At 39.7% G+C, this 17528-nt stretch overlaps 2 protein-coding genes and 1 long non-coding RNA gene across 13 annotated transcripts in view; 1 reads left to right on the forward strand and 2 right to left on the reverse strand.

Annotated features, from left to right (window-relative positions):
• The window catches only part of LOC123518846 (enolase-phosphatase E1-like), a 48405-nt gene extending 39726 nt beyond the window's left edge, over window positions 1-8679 (reverse strand). For all 3 annotated transcript variants that reach the window (XR_006678896.1, XM_045279886.1, XM_045279885.1), the window contains exons 1-2: window positions 8397-8679; window positions 1105-1206 (exon numbers count right to left, since the gene is read on the reverse strand). Coding sequence is in view for 2 of the 3 variants with exons in the window: in XM_045279886.1 (XP_045135821.1) it covers window positions 1105-1206; window positions 8397-8495 (201 nt within the window). In the remaining variant the exon portion in view is untranslated. The remainder of the gene's footprint in view (window positions 1-1104; window positions 1207-8396) is intronic.
• LOC123518848 lies at window positions 4702-8074 on the reverse strand. Its single transcript, XR_006678897.1, has 3 exons — window positions 6828-8074; window positions 5785-6783; window positions 4702-5361 (listed from the first exon to the last, which is right to left on the reverse strand). It is a non-coding gene; the product is annotated as an uncharacterized LOC123518848 (long non-coding RNA).
• Window positions 8680-9460: 781 nt separating the features above from the next.
• The window catches only part of LOC123518567 (ribosome-binding protein 1-like), a 53056-nt gene continuing 44988 nt past the window's right edge, over window positions 9461-17528 (forward strand). For 5 of the 9 annotated variants that reach the window (XM_045279426.1, XM_045279424.1, XM_045279427.1 and 2 more), the window contains exons 1-4: window positions 9462-9483; window positions 15062-15238; window positions 15383-15517; window positions 16603-17058. In XM_045279426.1, coding sequence (XP_045135361.1) covers window positions 9481-9483; window positions 15062-15238; window positions 15383-15517; window positions 16603-17058 — 771 coding nt within the window. In that variant the 5' untranslated portion in view covers window positions 9462-9480. Of the gene's footprint in view, window positions 9484-15061; window positions 15239-15382; window positions 15518-16602; window positions 17059-17528 lie in introns of all 9 variants that reach the window. The other 4 variants (XM_045279421.1, XM_045279422.1, XM_045279423.1 and 1 more) reach the window with 1 other exon arrangement.

Here is a 17528-nt window from a genome sequence, read left to right on the forward strand (position 1 = left end):
TCCTTATAGTCTTCCTCTCTTCAGTGCTCAAATCTCAAGTGGAAGGCATGCAATATCTCTCTCTCTCTCTCTCTCTCTCTCTCTCTCTCTCTCTCTCGAAGGAAAGATGAATAAGCAAGGGAAATAAAAGATTGGAAAAAAATTGATAAGATGTACACACACACACACACACACACACACACACACACACACACACACACACACACACACACACACAAGAAAAAAAAACGCGGAAAAGAAAAGAAAAGAGGAAAGAAATTGATAAGAAAGATAGCAAAATTTGACACACACACACACACACACACACACACACACACACACACACACACACACACACACACACACACATATACAGCTCCTCCACAATGCACGGGACTGATGTCACCTTCACTTCGTCAGATAAATTTAGCTCGTGAACCCAAAATAACACATCGGAAACGCGTGAGGCAATTTGCATGGAACGCGCGAAAATAAAGATACATAAAACAAAAAAATAGCTAGAAATACAGTAAATAAATAAATATATACCAGAGAAAACTTGACAAATAAGAGAATACAAGAAAATACGAGAGAGAAGAACTGACACCAGAACATTTATTGGCTTATAATAAAAAAAAAAATGGCATCTGATTCTGCTTACATGCGAGTGGGAGAACAGGATAGATATGAAACAAGGCTCTCCCCGTCTAGCACTTGGACAACAGTATAGGGCATTAAAACAGAGGAAATTATGAAAGGGGGAAGGAATGTATGGGAATATCCAACAGACACACGGGAAAGAGGAATGCATGAGAATGTATGGGACGTGAAGAGAAAGGAATATTATAAAAGAGAAAGTGTAGGGGGACATTTAACAATATATGACAAAAGAGAGTGAAGTAAACAGAAATTAATGAAACGTATGCAAAAAAAAAAAAAAAAACGGTACACGATAAACAGAAATGTAAAAGACATCTAGAAAAGGAAAAAAAAAAAGGAAAAATAAATAGGGAAAAGTATGAAATGGCCACCGTGACAAATGGGAGTCATAAACCAGAGCGGCCTAAGGGAAGCGTCGGTACAGGTGGGGCTAGGAATGCGTGAGGGATAGCACGTAAGCCTCACCTGGCGGGACAGCGCGGCCACGTCCCTCTTGGTCTCCTCGTTGTCCCAGGTGCGCTGCAGGTACTGGCCCACCTCGCGCCGCACGTAAGGAAACAGCTCATTCTGCAAGGAAAGAGAAGGAGTGATACAGACACGCTGAGTTAGTTACAATGATTCGGAAATGTTCTTTTTTTGCTCTTATTTGTGTTATTTCTTCGCTTTGGTGCGCTTGTCAAAAGTTTGTTTACATTATTCTGAAAGGGAAGAGGCGAGGCACGTGAAGTATGTTAGAGTTAGTTAGAATGACTGAAAAATGTTCTTTTTCACTCCGACTTGAGTTAACTTTCTTTCTTTTCTGTGTTTGTTCAAGATTTCTTTACATAATTCTGAAAGGGAAGAACAGAGGCACGTGAAGTATGTTAAGAGTTAATTAGAATGACTGAGAAATGCTCCTTTTTTTTCACTCATACTCGTGTTCTTCCTTACATTCCTGTGTTTCTTTAACCTTTTAAGGCAAAACACAAACATCAAACATCTCTCAATTACTTAAACGCAACTCCAACAATACCCTCTAAATTCAGCAAACACTTTTGACTATAGCATGAGCACTGGCACTTCCATGACCCATTTTTTCTTACACATTTAGCTATTTTGGTTCCCCTTACCCGATACCACTCATGCATAGAAAAAATAAATAAATAAACACTACACACTTCAATTACTTTTCCAACCCCCCCTGTACTTAGCTCAAAGGCACTAATCCACCACTCACTCACAACCAGCACGACGATCTTTACACTGCTAATAAACTGGTGCAAGAAAAAGGGCAGCTCGATATAGAGACATAGCATCACGCGAGGTATTAGAGGAGATAAGTGTCATGCAGGAGGGTGTGCATGACCGTGTGGAAGTGTGAGGCCCTTGAGGAGGAGAGAGAGAAAGGAGGTAAGCGATTGTGGGGGGCAGTGGAGAGAGGGTGAGTGGGTGAATGTATGCATGAGTGTGTGCTTCTTTTAAACTACAGCAGGAAACGTCGGCTTGTGCTGCTGGGGTGTATACTGAACTCTCTCTCTCTCTCTCTCTCTCTCTCTCTCTCTCTCTCTCTCTCTCTGGTCATAAGAGGCAACACGTAAAAAAATTGATAATCAGCTGTTTAAAAGTTTGCAGTCTTATAGTTTTCATATTATCTCTCTCTCTCTCTCTCATCTTTTTTGTACAAGTTTGATATAGATAGTCATGCAAAGGGAAAGAGAGAGAGAGAGAGAGAGAGAGAGAGAGAGAGAGAGAGAGAGAGAGAGAGAGAGAGAGAGAGAGAGAGAGAGAGAGAGAGAGAGAGAGAGAGAGAGAAAGCAACATCACGCATGGCATTAAAGGAGGGAATTAAATGTCATGAAAGCAGGTACAGTTGTGCGTGACTTTTTACTGCTATGCTTATCCTTTGCGAAGAAGAAAATAATAAATAAATTGTTTGCACAGACACAGAAATAAAGAGTTAAATATTGTCTTCCCTGCACCTATAAAAGAGACTGCACAAGAATGGGGAGATGAAAAATTGTAATCAGGTAAATTATAAAAAGTTGTGGAGCAGTGATGGAGTTCAACATTACAGCATTGGCTAATTCTTTTAATTCATTTATGGAGACTACAATTCAAGTGGGCCTTTTTTTTCTAATATTTTCATTTTGCCCTTGGTAGTTCTCCCTCTTACATAAAAAAGAAAAAAACAAATGGAGTAAGTGAATGGTCAGTGGAGAGGGGCTGGGACAGATAGGGTGCAGGTATGGGTGGGTGCAGGTGGTTGTGGGTAGGGAGGAAGCCTTATTAGTGAGTGTCCCGTCCTGCAGCAACACCTCTGCCTCGTTAAGACCTCCCGGAAGAGAAAACTGACACCAATTAAACACTGCGTATACATGAATAACACGCGCCACCCTCGATCCGAACTGTATGTAAATGAAGCCGAAGTAGTGTTAATTAAAGGATCCACTACTAATGTTTCAAGTCGTCTCGTGTATTTGTCAGTGTGTGTGTGTGTGTGTGTGTGTGTGTGTGTGTGTTTCAGTGCTAATTATCCCCTTCAGTGCTATGACGCATTTTCATATTCATTCTGCTTATTATTTAGTGATTTTATATAATTTCAGAAACTTAAGTGGGGATTGAAATAATGAAGATTCTAGCCATTAATCTTCTGACATCCATAAATCCTTCCTAATGTAAATAAAATCGTTTCATCATACCCAAACTCAGGGTGAAAATGCGTCCCAGTAGTGAAGGGATTGAGTAGAAAAAACAAAAAAGTATAGATTTCCATTCATTTACGTTGATTATATTTGATTTTCGAGTGTTTTCTAAAAAGTTGATGTACCATACACTTTCATACACCACATCAAAATACACCGTTACTGTGGGTTAATAAGGATGAGACTCACAGTCATACAGAAACACACTAGCAAGCTACAAATCCACCAAGCAAGAAAATTATAAAAAAATGACACCCCTTTCAAGCAATGAGCGACTTCCGGGTACAGAGTGGTAACTTCCCAAGATGAATACAAATGTCCAAGTGTCGCGGGTGATAGTGTCCCCGAGAATGCCAAGCTGTAGAGACTCAACAAGCCTGCAGTGACTGTGTGGAGAGGAGGGAAGGAGGCTTACAAGAGGAGCAACGAGGTGGAGGGGGAGAGAGAGAGAGGGATAAACTGGTATAGTCGATGGCTAAAAAAGGTGGATGAGAGAGAGAGAGAGAGAGAGAGAGAGAGAGAGAGAGAGAGAGAGAGAGAGAGAGAGAGAGAGAGAGAGAGAGAGAGAGAGAGAGAGAGAGAGAGAGAGAGAGAGAGAGAGAGAGAGAGACAAGAGAGACAGACAGACAGACAGACAGACAGACAGACAGACAGACAGACAGACAGAGACAGAGACAAAGAGACAAAGAGACAGAGAAACAGACAGAAAGAAAGAAAGAAAGAAAGACAGAAGAGGTAAATAAGGAACGGAAGAAGAAAAGAAAGGAGAGATAAATAAAGAACGAACGAAGGACAGAAAGAAGGAAAGAAAAGGAGGATAAAACACAACAGCGGTAAGGGAGCGATATGCACGACTAGGCCCAGGAGAGAAAAACTAAAAAATAGAGGAAAAAAAAGGGAAAAAAACAGCTTCCACCTACAGTAGGAAAGAATGTTTATAGGAGGATGGATGTGTCACGAACCCCATTATCTAGAAAAAAAAGGCCACATCTTAGACAATCAACGGAGAGAGAGAGAGAGAGAGAGAGAGAGAGAGAGAGAGAGAGAGAGAGAGAGAGAGAGAGAGAGAGAGAGAGAGAGAGAGAGAGAATGTGGTGACGCGTTTCCATATTCATTCTGCTTACTATTTGGTGATTTCATACAGCTTCAGAAACTTATTTTTGGGAGATTAAAATAGTGAATACTCTGGCCATTAATTTTCTGGCCTCCACAACCTTTCCTAATGCAAATAAAATGGTTTATTCAATGATCTAATGGTCTAATGGTGCTCTTTAAGGAGACTGGCAAATAAGTGGGCATTTTTTTCTTTATATTTTTGTTGCCCTTGGCCAGTCCTCCTCTCTTACATAAAAAACAAAACAAAAAATCGTACACAAATCTCAAGGTAAAAATGTGTCTCAATACTGAGGTACGTACAGAAAACAAGACCTCAGAAACAAACAACTTGTCTTTTTATTACCAATTACTATTTATCTTCCCTTCCAAACACGAGTCACACATGCACCGTTTCCCTCCTACAAGAAAGAGAAGGAAAGAGAGAAAAAAAAAAGGTATTATATATGCAACAGACAAACAAATAAAAGAAATTAAACTCTTAAGTATATATTCACTTACTAAACGAACATCAGAGGTGAAGAGACAGACCACACCCCTAGCAGGACGCCGAGAGTGCATGCTAATGGACATAATAATTTAAGAGAGAGGTTTTAAGACATTTACTAGATTCTTTCAAGACTATTTATCCATCCCATTCTTTTGACACTCTCTCTCTCGAACCTGCTCGGGACTGGCATCGAAGTGGGGCTTTTTATTTAATAGTTTCTGTTGCCCTTCGCGAGATTTCCCCTCTTACATAAAAAATAACAACTAGTGCAGTGAAGGGAGGGTTCGCAGCGGTGGAGGGGGTTTAACGAGGCCTTTGGGTACACGGGATACAGCTTGGCAGGTGTTGGCAGGTTGGCAAGTGGGCAGGCCTCTTTATACCTTGATCTCAGGCGGCAAGGAAATACCTGCCCATCCCATTCCATCCCATCCTGCAGCCCTGGGAGTGTCCGGGGAATCCTTATTGTTAGTCCTCATTTGGATTTATGGATCTTCTTATGTTGGGTTGTGTTGCTGTCCACCTCAAATACAGGTTACGGTAAAATTATGATGATGATGATGATGATGATGATAATAATAATAATAATACATAAATACATTAACATTCCACGATGTAAAGTTCTAATCCTACTTTTTTGCATGACTTATTTTTTTTACTACCTTTTGCGAACTCTCTCTCTCTCTCTCTCTCTCTCTCTCTCTCTAATTCGGAGATTTCTAGAGATCACACTATAAGTAAGTAATGACGCAGCACACAGCCTGGCAAAGACCCCTGGGATCCCTGGTGGTCACGCAGGGCTGGGCGGCAGGAACACCCGTGCCTTGTGACTGCTCAGTGACGGACACGTACGGGATCGATTACCTGCTTGTATACAATTCTTCTCCCACGAGTATCACAGTTGCTTCCAGTTGAGTTTGCTTGGTTTTCAGACAAGGGCGTTTCCTCTTAAACTTTCACTCAGATATGCGACGGAAACCTTAAGAGTCTACAAATAACAAAGGGATTAAAAAGCATATATATATTTTGTAGTTTGAAGTTAGTGTAATATTTGAGGGTTCCTGTTATCAATATTTTCACTTAGATATGCGATGGAAATCTTAATCCCTCCAGTACCATGATGCGTTACATTCATCCTACTTACTATTTGGCGATGTTAAGCAGCCTCAGGAACTTATGTGGGTTATAGAATAGTGAAGACTCAGGTCATTAATCCTCTGACCTCCACAAATCCTTCCTAATGTAAATCAAATCGTCTAATCATACGGAAAACTCGTGGTGCAAATGTGTCCCAGGACTGTAGAGATTAAGAGTCTGCAAGTAAGAAGGGGGCTTACAAGAATGTGCTTTGTAGTATCAAGTTAAGTTAATGTAATATTTGAAAGTCCCTGTTATCTGTTCACCCTTTCATTGTGGTCACTCCTTGCCTGGTCACCACCCCAACAAAACAGAATGTGTGAGAACTTTACTCCATCACCGCGACTATTTTCTAAGACAACAGACATGACAAACCAGGTTCTCAACAATATTTTCTTTCTGTCAATAATGCAGAAAGTTTATCAAATGCAACTAGAACCGCAAAAAAACACTCCTAAAACATCCAGTAACTTCAACTACAACCTTTTAAATGTAGTAAAGGTGAGGTACAGATGCTTCAAAATACGGTGGTAGCTTTTACCCATACATCGGGCTACGAACTCTTCAAATGGCTGGCCGTCACGAGTGCAGCACGTGATCAGCATGACTAGGTGAATGACGTGTTTGTGGTATAGGTACGCTCGCTCACTCACTCGCTCACTCGCCTGCATAATGTATTTCATTGTATATTTTCTTCCCCTCTACGACTTTGTTTTACTTGTACACCTCATTTGTTTGTTTCTCCGCGACTTTATGTTTTACTTGTACACCTCATTTGTTTGTTTCTCCGCTCATATAACTATTTCTTATTTTAGTTACATCGTAGTTCTTATTTTAGTTACATCGCTCATTTATTAGTTTTTTTTTTTTTTTTTTTTACATTTTTACCTGCAAGATTATTTGTTTTGTTTCTTCACTTCTACGCCATTAATTTGTTTTGCTCCCTCACCTCTGCTACTTTATTTCTTACCTGTATACCTAATTTGTTTTCTTCACCTCTCGTCTTAATTTTTTTTCTTTCCTTGTATTGCTTATTTCTTTATTCTTCACCTCCGGGACTTTATTATTTTTTTTTCCTTCTATAACTCACTCGTTTGTTATTGGAGTACCAGTGACCACGATGCATTAAAGAAGGATCGGTCAATTAACTAACTTTCTCCCTGACTGATTTAAAGGTCCCTGTTCACAAACTCTTTATTCTCTCACCACGACTATAGTCTTCAAGGCCGCAGAGATGATCAGCCCGGGTTCACAAGAGTTTAGTCTCTCCTGTTAATAGAGTGTAAATCTTGTTAATTGGTCACTACATCAGTAAAAAAAAAAACTCTTAAAAACCTGAGACACTTCAACAGAAACCTATTAAAGTGGTCGGGTTGCTAGCAATAGTGTGTAGCGGCCCATGAGGAAGAAGAAGAAGGAAAGACGAGGAATTAATACTGTACTTCAATATTATGAGACTTTCATAGTGACTTCATACTGAAACATACGGAGGAAGAACGTGTGTATATCATTACTGTCAGATCGTCACGGTTACTACTTTGACTTTCCTTTAGTATTATCATAAAATCAGTCAAATTCATGTAGGTAGAGAGAGAGAGAGAGAGAGAGAGAGAGAGAGAGAGAGAGAGAGAGAGAGAGAGAGAGATTGTCACAATTTTCAAATAAGGTAACCTGTAACTAGTGCTTCAGGCTTTCCTTTTAACATTTGATTCCCTGAGATGAGGAGGTGAGGGATGAGAGGGGTGAGGGGGGGGGCGTGAAAGAAGTGGAAGGACAGCGGGGGTGGGGGGGATTAGTTTCTTTTGATGTTACGTCCTGTTGGAGTGTCAAATTACGTCTCTTCCATAGCGTTCTAAAGACAGGTTTATACGTAATTTACTGAACTGGCATCATTATATCACCTCAACTAGCCCCGCAGGCATCTCTCCCTCTCTCTCTCTCTCCCTCTCTCGGGTGAAACTCTTGTTGGCTCATAGAAAAGAAGAAAAGATCTTACGAAAATGAGGGAAACTGGAAGAAGAAGAAGAAGAAGAAGAAGAAGAAGAAGAAGAAGATGATGATGATAACAATGATGATGATGATAAAAGAAGAAGAAGAAGAAGAAGAAGAAGAAGAAGAAGAAACCATGACACCTTAATAAGAGTAAAACAGTGATATTCAACAGGTAACACGCACAGTACATTCTCGAACCTTTATAGCACTTTACTCTCACCTTGGCAAATATTAACATTATCAAGTGAAATTTAACCGGTATTTCAAGGGCGCTTTCATTTCAGACTAATAATATATGCAGCCTATGAAAGTAGCTCCGTGTGTGTGTGTGTGTGTCCTATACCCACCTTGACGAAGCTGATGGACGTTGTTGTACCCTCAATGTCCAGTAATATAACACTGGCGTCCTTCACAATGCTGGTCACACATGCCTTGCCTCGCTTCATGGTTGTAATGAGCGGATAGCAGCAGTGTTAGGTAAATGGCCCGGCGTCCCCACAACCCTCACAGATTGTTTGTTATGGTACTGCTGACGTTATGTTCTCGTATATAAATTCTTGTATAAAGTTTAATATTTACTGCTTTCACTTCCCAATATGTTAAAGGAAAAATGTATGTATTTTCTATGACATTTTCCATTGTGTATTTGCAGTATTTTTTAAAGAAAAAATAATGCTTAGTATAGGATATTATTAACTTTTCTCTGTCCTATCTCAACAATATGACTCTATATGTTTGATTTTTCATATATTTGAGTGAAATATATAGTAGTTTTAGGCTTAATTGAGGCGCGTTAGGTGTTTGTTTGGAGTTGCCATGGCGGCTACGTGGCAGGGGGGGGATACACCGCCCGGAACAGCCGTCAACACACCCAGGGATGAGAGTGGAAAACAAATAAAAATATCTCTGAAAACAAGAATAACTCGAGTAAATACTCTAAATAAAACTTAAGAATAGTCAATTTAAAATCCTAAAAACATATCAGTAGAAGTAATTACACAGTTAATAACTTAAAAAATAGCCGAATTATGGCATTACGTTTCCACTTTGTATTCCTCCACGGGGTGTGAGAGGCGGCCAATAGCAGCCAGTGTTGCAGAGCGAGTAGGCCAGTGCACTGTGAGAGGCGGGGGAGGGAGGACTGCACTCTGTTGCTCTTGTGGGGTGCTTTGCAATATTAAAATCTCGTACTTAATTGTTGTCATTATTGGTGAGCAAGGTAAGAAAGACGCCTGCGTTGTGTTTGAGGGGTTGAGGTGTGTGTGAGTGTGGTAGATGGCGGGAAAAACGTGCCAATCTGTGAGGGGTGAGGAGGGACGCTTTCAACACCGGCCTGTCAAACTCATTTACCACATTGCCTCCCTCCACCACGCACTGCCACGCTTAATTACTCCCCCGGTGGTGCCAGGAGCCCGGTGTGGTGAGCCCTAGATGGTGTGTGGTGGTGGTGGGCTGTGGTGGGCTGGTTGGGTGGCCGTGGGTGGGTGGTCACTTGGTCACTGCCCTCACCTCACCCAGACTTCTTCCACACCACACTCGTTACTGGTGTTGTGGTGTGGTGTGGTGGTGTGTGCAGGAGTGGTTGGTGTGGTTTGGTTACTCCTGTGTGTTGTGTTTGTGTTTCGCTTAGTTACGTAAGTTTGTTGTGTGTGCAAGGTGCTTCTGGTTACGTGCTTATCCAAGGCTTGTGGAATTTAATAGGTTTTTATTTCGTCAGTGCAAGAGAAAGTAGTAAAAAGTAATGATAATCCTGATCCACGTGGCAGGTAGTTACAGGTATAGGCAGCATTAGGTTAGGTTTGGCTTGGCTGTCTCATTATATATTCTGAGGTAATGAACTATGTGAATAAGATTTAAAAACATGAAAAGTGGAAGAAAAGTTGATTCACATGGCGGTGCTGAAAGACATACCCCTTTTCCGGCCGTTCTTGGCAGCAGTGTGTAAAGTAAAGTATACTAGGGTGGATGTGGGGAGTGGGATGGGTGGGGCTGCAATATCTCTAAGAATGTGATCCTTGTATCAATCCATCAGCTGTCAGACAAAGGCAGTGCATGGAAAAGAACACATTACCAAGGGGCTCACTCACTTAAACTTGGTGAAGATAGAGGTTCAATTAATGTCATTTTTTCGGGGGAGGGGGTTTTGGTCTGGGTTTAGGTATTCTAAACGCTCCACAGGGAAGTTTTAAAGTGGGTTGTTATAATATAAAACTACTTTTTTTTTTTTTTTTTTTTTGCAGCTGCAACTTTTTCGTCATTGTGTGAGTTGAAGAATGTAGTAGGTTTGATGAAGTGGCATTGGAGTAAAGGCTAGTTTTAGTTAGTATTGATATATATCAATACATGTTTTCCAGGGTTAATTTTTATGTATTTTGCAGTTTTTGCACTAACAGAAACTGTCTCCTTGAAAGCCACCTATTTCATGAAATTTGGAGAAGTTTCAGGTCTCAATCAATTGAAGATATATAAGATACTCTCTCATCTATTTATTCACAAGTTACCCCTGAAAAAATGTATCACTGACTTTTAAAAACACTGGAAATTTGTGATTTTGGAAATGGAGGGCCCAGTGCAAAAGTGAAGGTTAATGTTTACTATCTGTCCTTGTCAGTAGCTTATGACATGACTGCATTTTGTGATAGTATAGTTGCTGTACTTCACCTCTGTGAAGTTTTTTTTTTTTTTCCACGACTTATTGACCATATTAGTGCTTCTAAAAATTATCAACACCACCAAAAAAACAGGTATATTAGGTTTAAGTTAGGTTAGGTTTGGTTAGGTTTGTTTGAATTAAGTTTGCTTTGGTTTAGTTGGTGTGGAATGTCAAAATAACCCAAATTTCACATTTATTTAAAGTCTAAGGAGACAAACAGTCATATTTGACAAGCAAAAGCCATCTTATAAAAGTTTACCAAAGTGAGAAGTGTTGGCCAGTGATACACTAAGGAAGGAGGCGAAAGATTTGAATCTAGAGTGACAAGGCCGGTAGTTTACTGCTTGTGAAGTGAGAAGTGTTTACTGTCCTGTGTAAAGGTTGAGTGGCATTGGCACTGGTACTGGTCCCTGAAATGACTATGACAAGCTTGAAAACATGAAAATTGTAGTGTGGAGATGCCACTGAAAGAATAACACACAAGTAGCGAGTTGAGTTGGAATTTCTTCTTCATCGTGCGACAGAGGATTGTTGTATTTATGTGTACTATGAGGAAATTGTGGTACAAAATTATTTCAGTATTCATTTCTAATACTTCATAATTATCTTGAAAACTATAATTTTGAAAATTATGTAAGTAGACTTAATGGATGGCTGTTTGCTGCAATTATCCATTTATTTACCGGTGTACAGTATATATTGCAGTTTTATCTTTCTTATTGCCATTTTTGTTTATTCTTTAAAGGCATTGTGTGAGTATGGTAGTGGTGATTGGCTTCAAGAATGATCCCATGTAGAGTCAATGGTGGGTAGCCTGTGTGAAGTGTGATGGTTCTAGGCTATAAATGTTTGGCTGAATTAATAGATTTCTTATAGAACTGCAAAAGTTGCTATTGTCTGCCACTTCTTTATGACTTAAATGACTTAGCACATACTTACTGTGCTGAAATGGAATTGTGTTGAATTACATACTGTGCTCTGTTAATGCAAAACAGAAACTGCTGTCAGTCATTCATGTGAGGTTATGGTGACTGGTCTGGTACTAGAGCCATGAGAGGCTGATTCTTGAGATCAAGAATGTATTTATATGTTTGTAGTGCAAAACTGTTACTAGAGTATAGAATCAGTGTTTTCCTGAGTATCACACAATTTAGAAAAAAAAAAAAAAAGTGAGTGGGTGCACTGTCCCCAGACCAGTGACACATGCCACTTGGTGCTGGTGAACCTGTTGGCACACTGAGCTTGTCCAGCCATGTGTGTGTCATTTGCTGTAAACATTGCATGGCATCCCTTGACTCTTCTTGAATTGCTGGTCTGAGAATCATTGTAACGTGAAGGTAGCAACAACCTTCCTCAGTGTGTTTTGTTTTAAGCTGATGAAGATTTAATGGTGGTTATGTCTTGCCACTCAAATTATTGTATGACAGGGTTGATCTTAGCTGTACATTTAGTCATGAAACTTTGCATTTGCTGTAGCTAATGTTTGAATAAGCTTCATTGTGTGGCCTATGTCTCTTGAGGAACACACATCAGGTACGTACCTACATTGTTGTATGTGGATTATTATTGCAGTCTAGTTGTAGTCTGGCTAGGCTTACAATTGAGAGGTATTGGGTTGAATGCTCAGCATGACAAACAGTTAAGGTTTGTCTCCTTTCATGTTGTAGACTGTTTACTCAGGAGAGGAAAGGTACAGGATGTACCTAAGTTGTGACCTTGTGACTTGGCAACTGTATCATGCAGCCTGAGCCAGTGCAGCTAAGTATACAGCTCAGCTGTTGGAGGATTTCCTAGTGTAGTTGCTGGATTCGTATTGGCCTGTAAAAAGGCTGAGGATTATTTCGATTGTTGCACTAGTTCAAGGCAGCATTATAATGAACCCAAATCAAGCAAGCTAACTGCATTGCTTCTGAAGATTGCATCATGATAGACATGACCATGATATTTGCACCTTAGTGGAAGTTAGCTCACTCAGCAGCTCATGAAGTCTTGCATTTGCATTAGATATTTGTTGCTGGGTGATTATGGGAGATGTACAAAGGAAACAAATGAAGGATTTCAAAACAAACATGTAAGACTGATAGTTAACTTGCACTTCATCTCATTTATTCACAGCCCCCCAAGAGACAGTCTTGGCTAGTAATCGGTAAATTTCTATACAAATAAAGTTCGAACTGAGTACCTGTAAAAGAATAAATGTTCTGATCGTAAATAGATTGTCATGTCAGATAGGAAAGTAGAGTATGTATTGGCATATATGAAAGACAGCCCACTGTTCTTCTCCTAAATCGATTAACAGTGGTGCTTCTCAGGGTTTTGTCCTATCACCCACTCTCTCTATATTATTGATGACCTTCTTAACCAAACTTCTTGCCCTATCCACTTCTACACTGATCATCTTTCCACGTCCTCTCAGAGATGACCAACCCTTCAGGAACTCAACAGATCACGCAGGGACGCTACAAAACGGCTGACTTTTGATCTCTCTAAGATTTCAGACTAGGACAGAGAAAATTTAGTAGTTTTCAATGGCTCAAAACTCAATTCCTCTATCTATCAACTCGACACAACTTTCCAGACAATTATCCCCTCTTCTTCAATGACACTCAACTGTCTCCCTCTTCTACACTAAATATACTCGGTCTGTCCTTTACTTATAATCTTAACTGGAAATTTCATATCACATCTCTTGCTAAAACAGCCTCTATGAAGTTAGGCATTCTGCGGCATCTCCGCCAGTTTTTTTCGCCCGTCCATGCAACTGTTAACTCTGTACAAGGGCCTTATCCTTCCTTATATGGAGTACCCGTCACTCATTTGGGGGTTCCACTCGTACAGCTTTTTAGATAGGGTGGAATCAAAAGCTTTTTGTCTCATCGACTCCCCTCCTCTGACTGATAGTCTTCAGCCTCTTTCTCACCGCCGAAATGTTGCATCTCTTTCTATCTTTTATCGCTATTTTCATACTAACTGCTCTACTGATCTTGCTAACTGCATGCTTTCCCTCCTCCTGGTGGCCTCGCTGCACAAGGCTTTCTTCTTCCTCTCATCCCTATTCTGCCCAAACCTATAATACAAGAGTTAACCATTATTCTGAATCATTCATACGTTTCACTGGTAAACTCTGAAACTCCCTACCTGCTTCTGTATTTCCATCTTTTTATGACTTAACTCCTTTTAAGAGGGAGGTTTCAAGACATCATCTCACTCTTTTGACTAACTCTAATCTTTTATGGAGACCAATTCTGGTGGGATTTTTTTTCTATTATCTTGATTCTTGCTTTTTTTTTTTAGTCTTTGAATTATCAGATATTGCAACCAGCTGTGTATTTCTGCACAGTACTGATGTGTGTGCCTTTGAATAGATCTATTGATTTGTAATTTATAAGTAATGTTAGAGTGGTATTTGTATATACAGGCAACCCCCGCTTAACGAACGTTCACAATGAAATTCGCTATAATGAACGATTCCTTTTACTACCATCTGCTCGTATAATGAACACCAAATTCGCTTTAACAAAATTTTATCCTGGTAATTTTTCCCAAGTTTGAAAGCCCTGCCGTATCACACAAGCCGACAGGCTTTTGAATACACTAGCGCCTCTCGTGGACAAAACGCACTCCACTCCCCTACACTTCCCACTCTTAGTTCAAAACAATAACGGAATCAGCAGCAGCTCATCTTCCCTTGCTCAACATGTCACCAAAATGCCCTGCAACCAGCCTAGCATTGCCAAGAAGACCAGGAAGTCTCTTACTGTTGAAGTGGAGCTGGATATTATTCACAGACACTAGGAAGACGAAAAAACTAATAGCATTGCTCGCCATCGTGGCTTTACTCCATCTACTGTCCCTACTATTTTCAAATCAGCAGACTCTATTAAGAAGGCTGGTTTCACTGTACCACGGCGGTTTTGTATGCGTTACAATGATGCGTCCTTTGTTTACATTTCACAGGTTGCTGGCTAGCATCTTTCCCACTCCACTCTCCCTCCCTTCATTATTTTAAGATCATCAACATTATAAAGTTACTTACATAGCTACATACATTAGTGTACATTATAATGACTTAGTCTTAAATTAAACTGCATAAATGTTTAACTTCATAATTTTTACTTTCATTATACCTTTTACTGTACTATGATGCTCTCTCGCTTTGTTTACTCTCAATGGAAATTCAAGTCAGGGGTCAAACTTGTTATAATTGGTTTGCTTAATGAAAAATTCACGCAACGAACGTTTTTTTAGGAATGTAACCTGTTCATTAAGCGGGGGTTGCCTGTATCACATTTGTATGGTTTTGGATCCATTTATAATTTTCATGGCCTGCATTAAGCAATTTTTTTTTTTTTTTTTTAGGTTGAAAACACCATGGATGTCCTAGTTCTTGGTGCTGTTGTGCTGGTCCTGACTGTTGTGGTGTACCTGGTGGCCACGCTGGGCACCAAGGAGACACCATTTGAAGATGTTGCTAACCAACGTCAAAAGTTTGAAACTGCACACAGCAAAACAGAGAAGCAACAAAAGAAGCCCAAGGTAAGTTGGCAAACATGGGCTTGATACTGTTATAACATTAATCAAGCAAGCATGTTTAAGCTGTATTTGTTCCACTAATTTTAGATGGTAAGTAATATTATTTGTGTTTTGGTGTTTTACAATGATGCATATTGATTCACTTAGGTAAAGAAGCCAAAAGGTAAAAAGGAGGAAGGTGACCAAGCTGGATCTACATCAGCACAGGAAGTAGAGGCGGAATGTGAACCAACTAAATCGCCACCAGCACCGGAGCCTTCACCATCACCCCAGCCCAGTCAGGTATTTGTTGTGTGTGGCAACCCATTGTGTGGATTGCTGAATGAATCTCATGGGGGTGATCACTTCTTAATATTGTGGCTGAGTGCTCAAAGGGAAAGACAGGTACTTGTGTTACTCATATACTGAACTGATCTTTGGTAGATTTTTGTTTGGAGTAAATGGCATAGACATTAGTCATCATGAGCTTTTGTGATATGATAGAGAGAGAGAGAGAGAGAGACAGACAGACAGACAGAGAGAGAATATGCCTGTGCACAACTTGACCTGCAATAATTGAATTTGACGTACAGCATACACCTTTTCTGCATGCTAGTCAGCTATAGCTGTATTTCAGTTGTGCTGAGCTATTGTGTTCAGATGTGGGTTAGTTTTGATTTGCCTGTAGTTTGCTGATTTAGGTAACTGCTTAAAAACTTAACACTCATCGATAATCCTCATTTTAAGTCTTAGGTTTATTTTGAACTTATGATCACAGTTATTGTCTTGCCTTCTGGTATTTTGTGATGTATTTTTTTCCCTTTAGTTTCCAGTCACCTGCATGCCATGTTTCTCTGAGAACTATTGGTATGTGACTGGAAGCTACAATCTGTAATCACTAAAACTATTCACTATTCTTTTTACACCAGCATGTCCAGCTGTCACTTTACATTGTTTATGATGGCACATTTCTTGGGTATCTTTATTATTATTATTTTTTTTTTTATTATTATTATTTCAGATAGGTTCTAAGAAAGTGAAAGAACTTTATTCCATATACCTTTGCTTAAGAGGCTGCATTAAAGAAATGCAAGTGTAAGCATTTCCAAAGATTCCAGTCTGGCCAAAAGAGTGTATTATATCCATTTCAGACATGGTTGAGATTTGAAGACCTGTGGGATCAGTATTTATATGTAGCTTTTGATGTTATGAGTATGGTTTTACAATTTTTTTTCAATTTGTTTTGCAGAAATTCATATGAGACAAACTGGGAAGACATTTTTGTATGTGATGTGTTTGCAGTAATGCTCTATAATATTCTAATGTGACTGATTTATTTTGCATGTTTAGTACTCTCAGTGATCTAGCAAATTTGCATGTCTCATTAGGAGCAGAAGAAAGAGAGAAAAAAGAAGAAAGAACAGGAAGATGCAGGTAGTGAAGAAGTTCAGGAGAAGGTTGTTAAAGCAGAAGTAAAGAAAACTGAATCTGCTGCCAGCCGTGCCACTGCTTCTGCTACTCCCGCTCCTGCCTCCTCAGCTGCCACTCCATCACCATCTGCCAAGGAAACCAAGGCTGCTGCTAAGGAAGCTAAGACCAATGTTAAAAGCGCTGCTAAGGACACCAATACATCTGGCAAAGAACCAAAGAATGCCTCTAAGGAAGCAAAGGCTGCTGCTAAGGAATCAGTTGCTCCAGCTAAAGAAACAAAGGCTTCCAAAGAAACAAAAGCCGCTGCTAAGGAAACAAATGCTGCTGCTAAAGAAACTAATGTAAATACTAAAGAAATGAAGGAGTCCAAGGCAAAGGCCACAAAAGAAGCTGTAAAGGAATCAAAGGCCACTGTAAGTAAACCTGCATATGATTTGACAGCTCTTTCATTGAAGCTGTTTTTTTTTTTGTGAATATGCCATAAAGACTTTGTAAATCCCATTTCTTTTGGTCGGGGAAAAAAATTGAAATTTAAAACCATACTTCACTGAAATTGATCTCTTGTTTGCTGGTGTAATGATGCATCAAGTATTTTGTGATGGATTCAAGAAATAACTGTAGTTAAGTTTTCATAATTTTGGTAATACATATGTTTTATTTTATGGACCAACTTGTCATTGTTATTTAGGGCATCCTGTGTTAAATGTGTTTGGATCTAAGTGGTTTAATCAGTCAGAACACTCCATGGCTTGGTCTGAACCTGATGCCTCATTTTGTGTACTCATTTAGGATGTAAACTTGAGATCTAAGGAGATAGTTTGTAGGATCCTAGAAAAAAAAAAGTACTGTGGAAATGTTTGTTGGGTGAATGAAATGGTCAGAA

The sequence above is a fragment of the Portunus trituberculatus genome, chromosome 44, assembly GCF_017591435.1.
Source record: "Portunus trituberculatus isolate SZX2019 chromosome 44, ASM1759143v1, whole genome shotgun sequence".
Taxonomy (NCBI): domain Eukaryota; kingdom Metazoa; phylum Arthropoda; class Malacostraca; order Decapoda; family Portunidae; genus Portunus; species Portunus trituberculatus.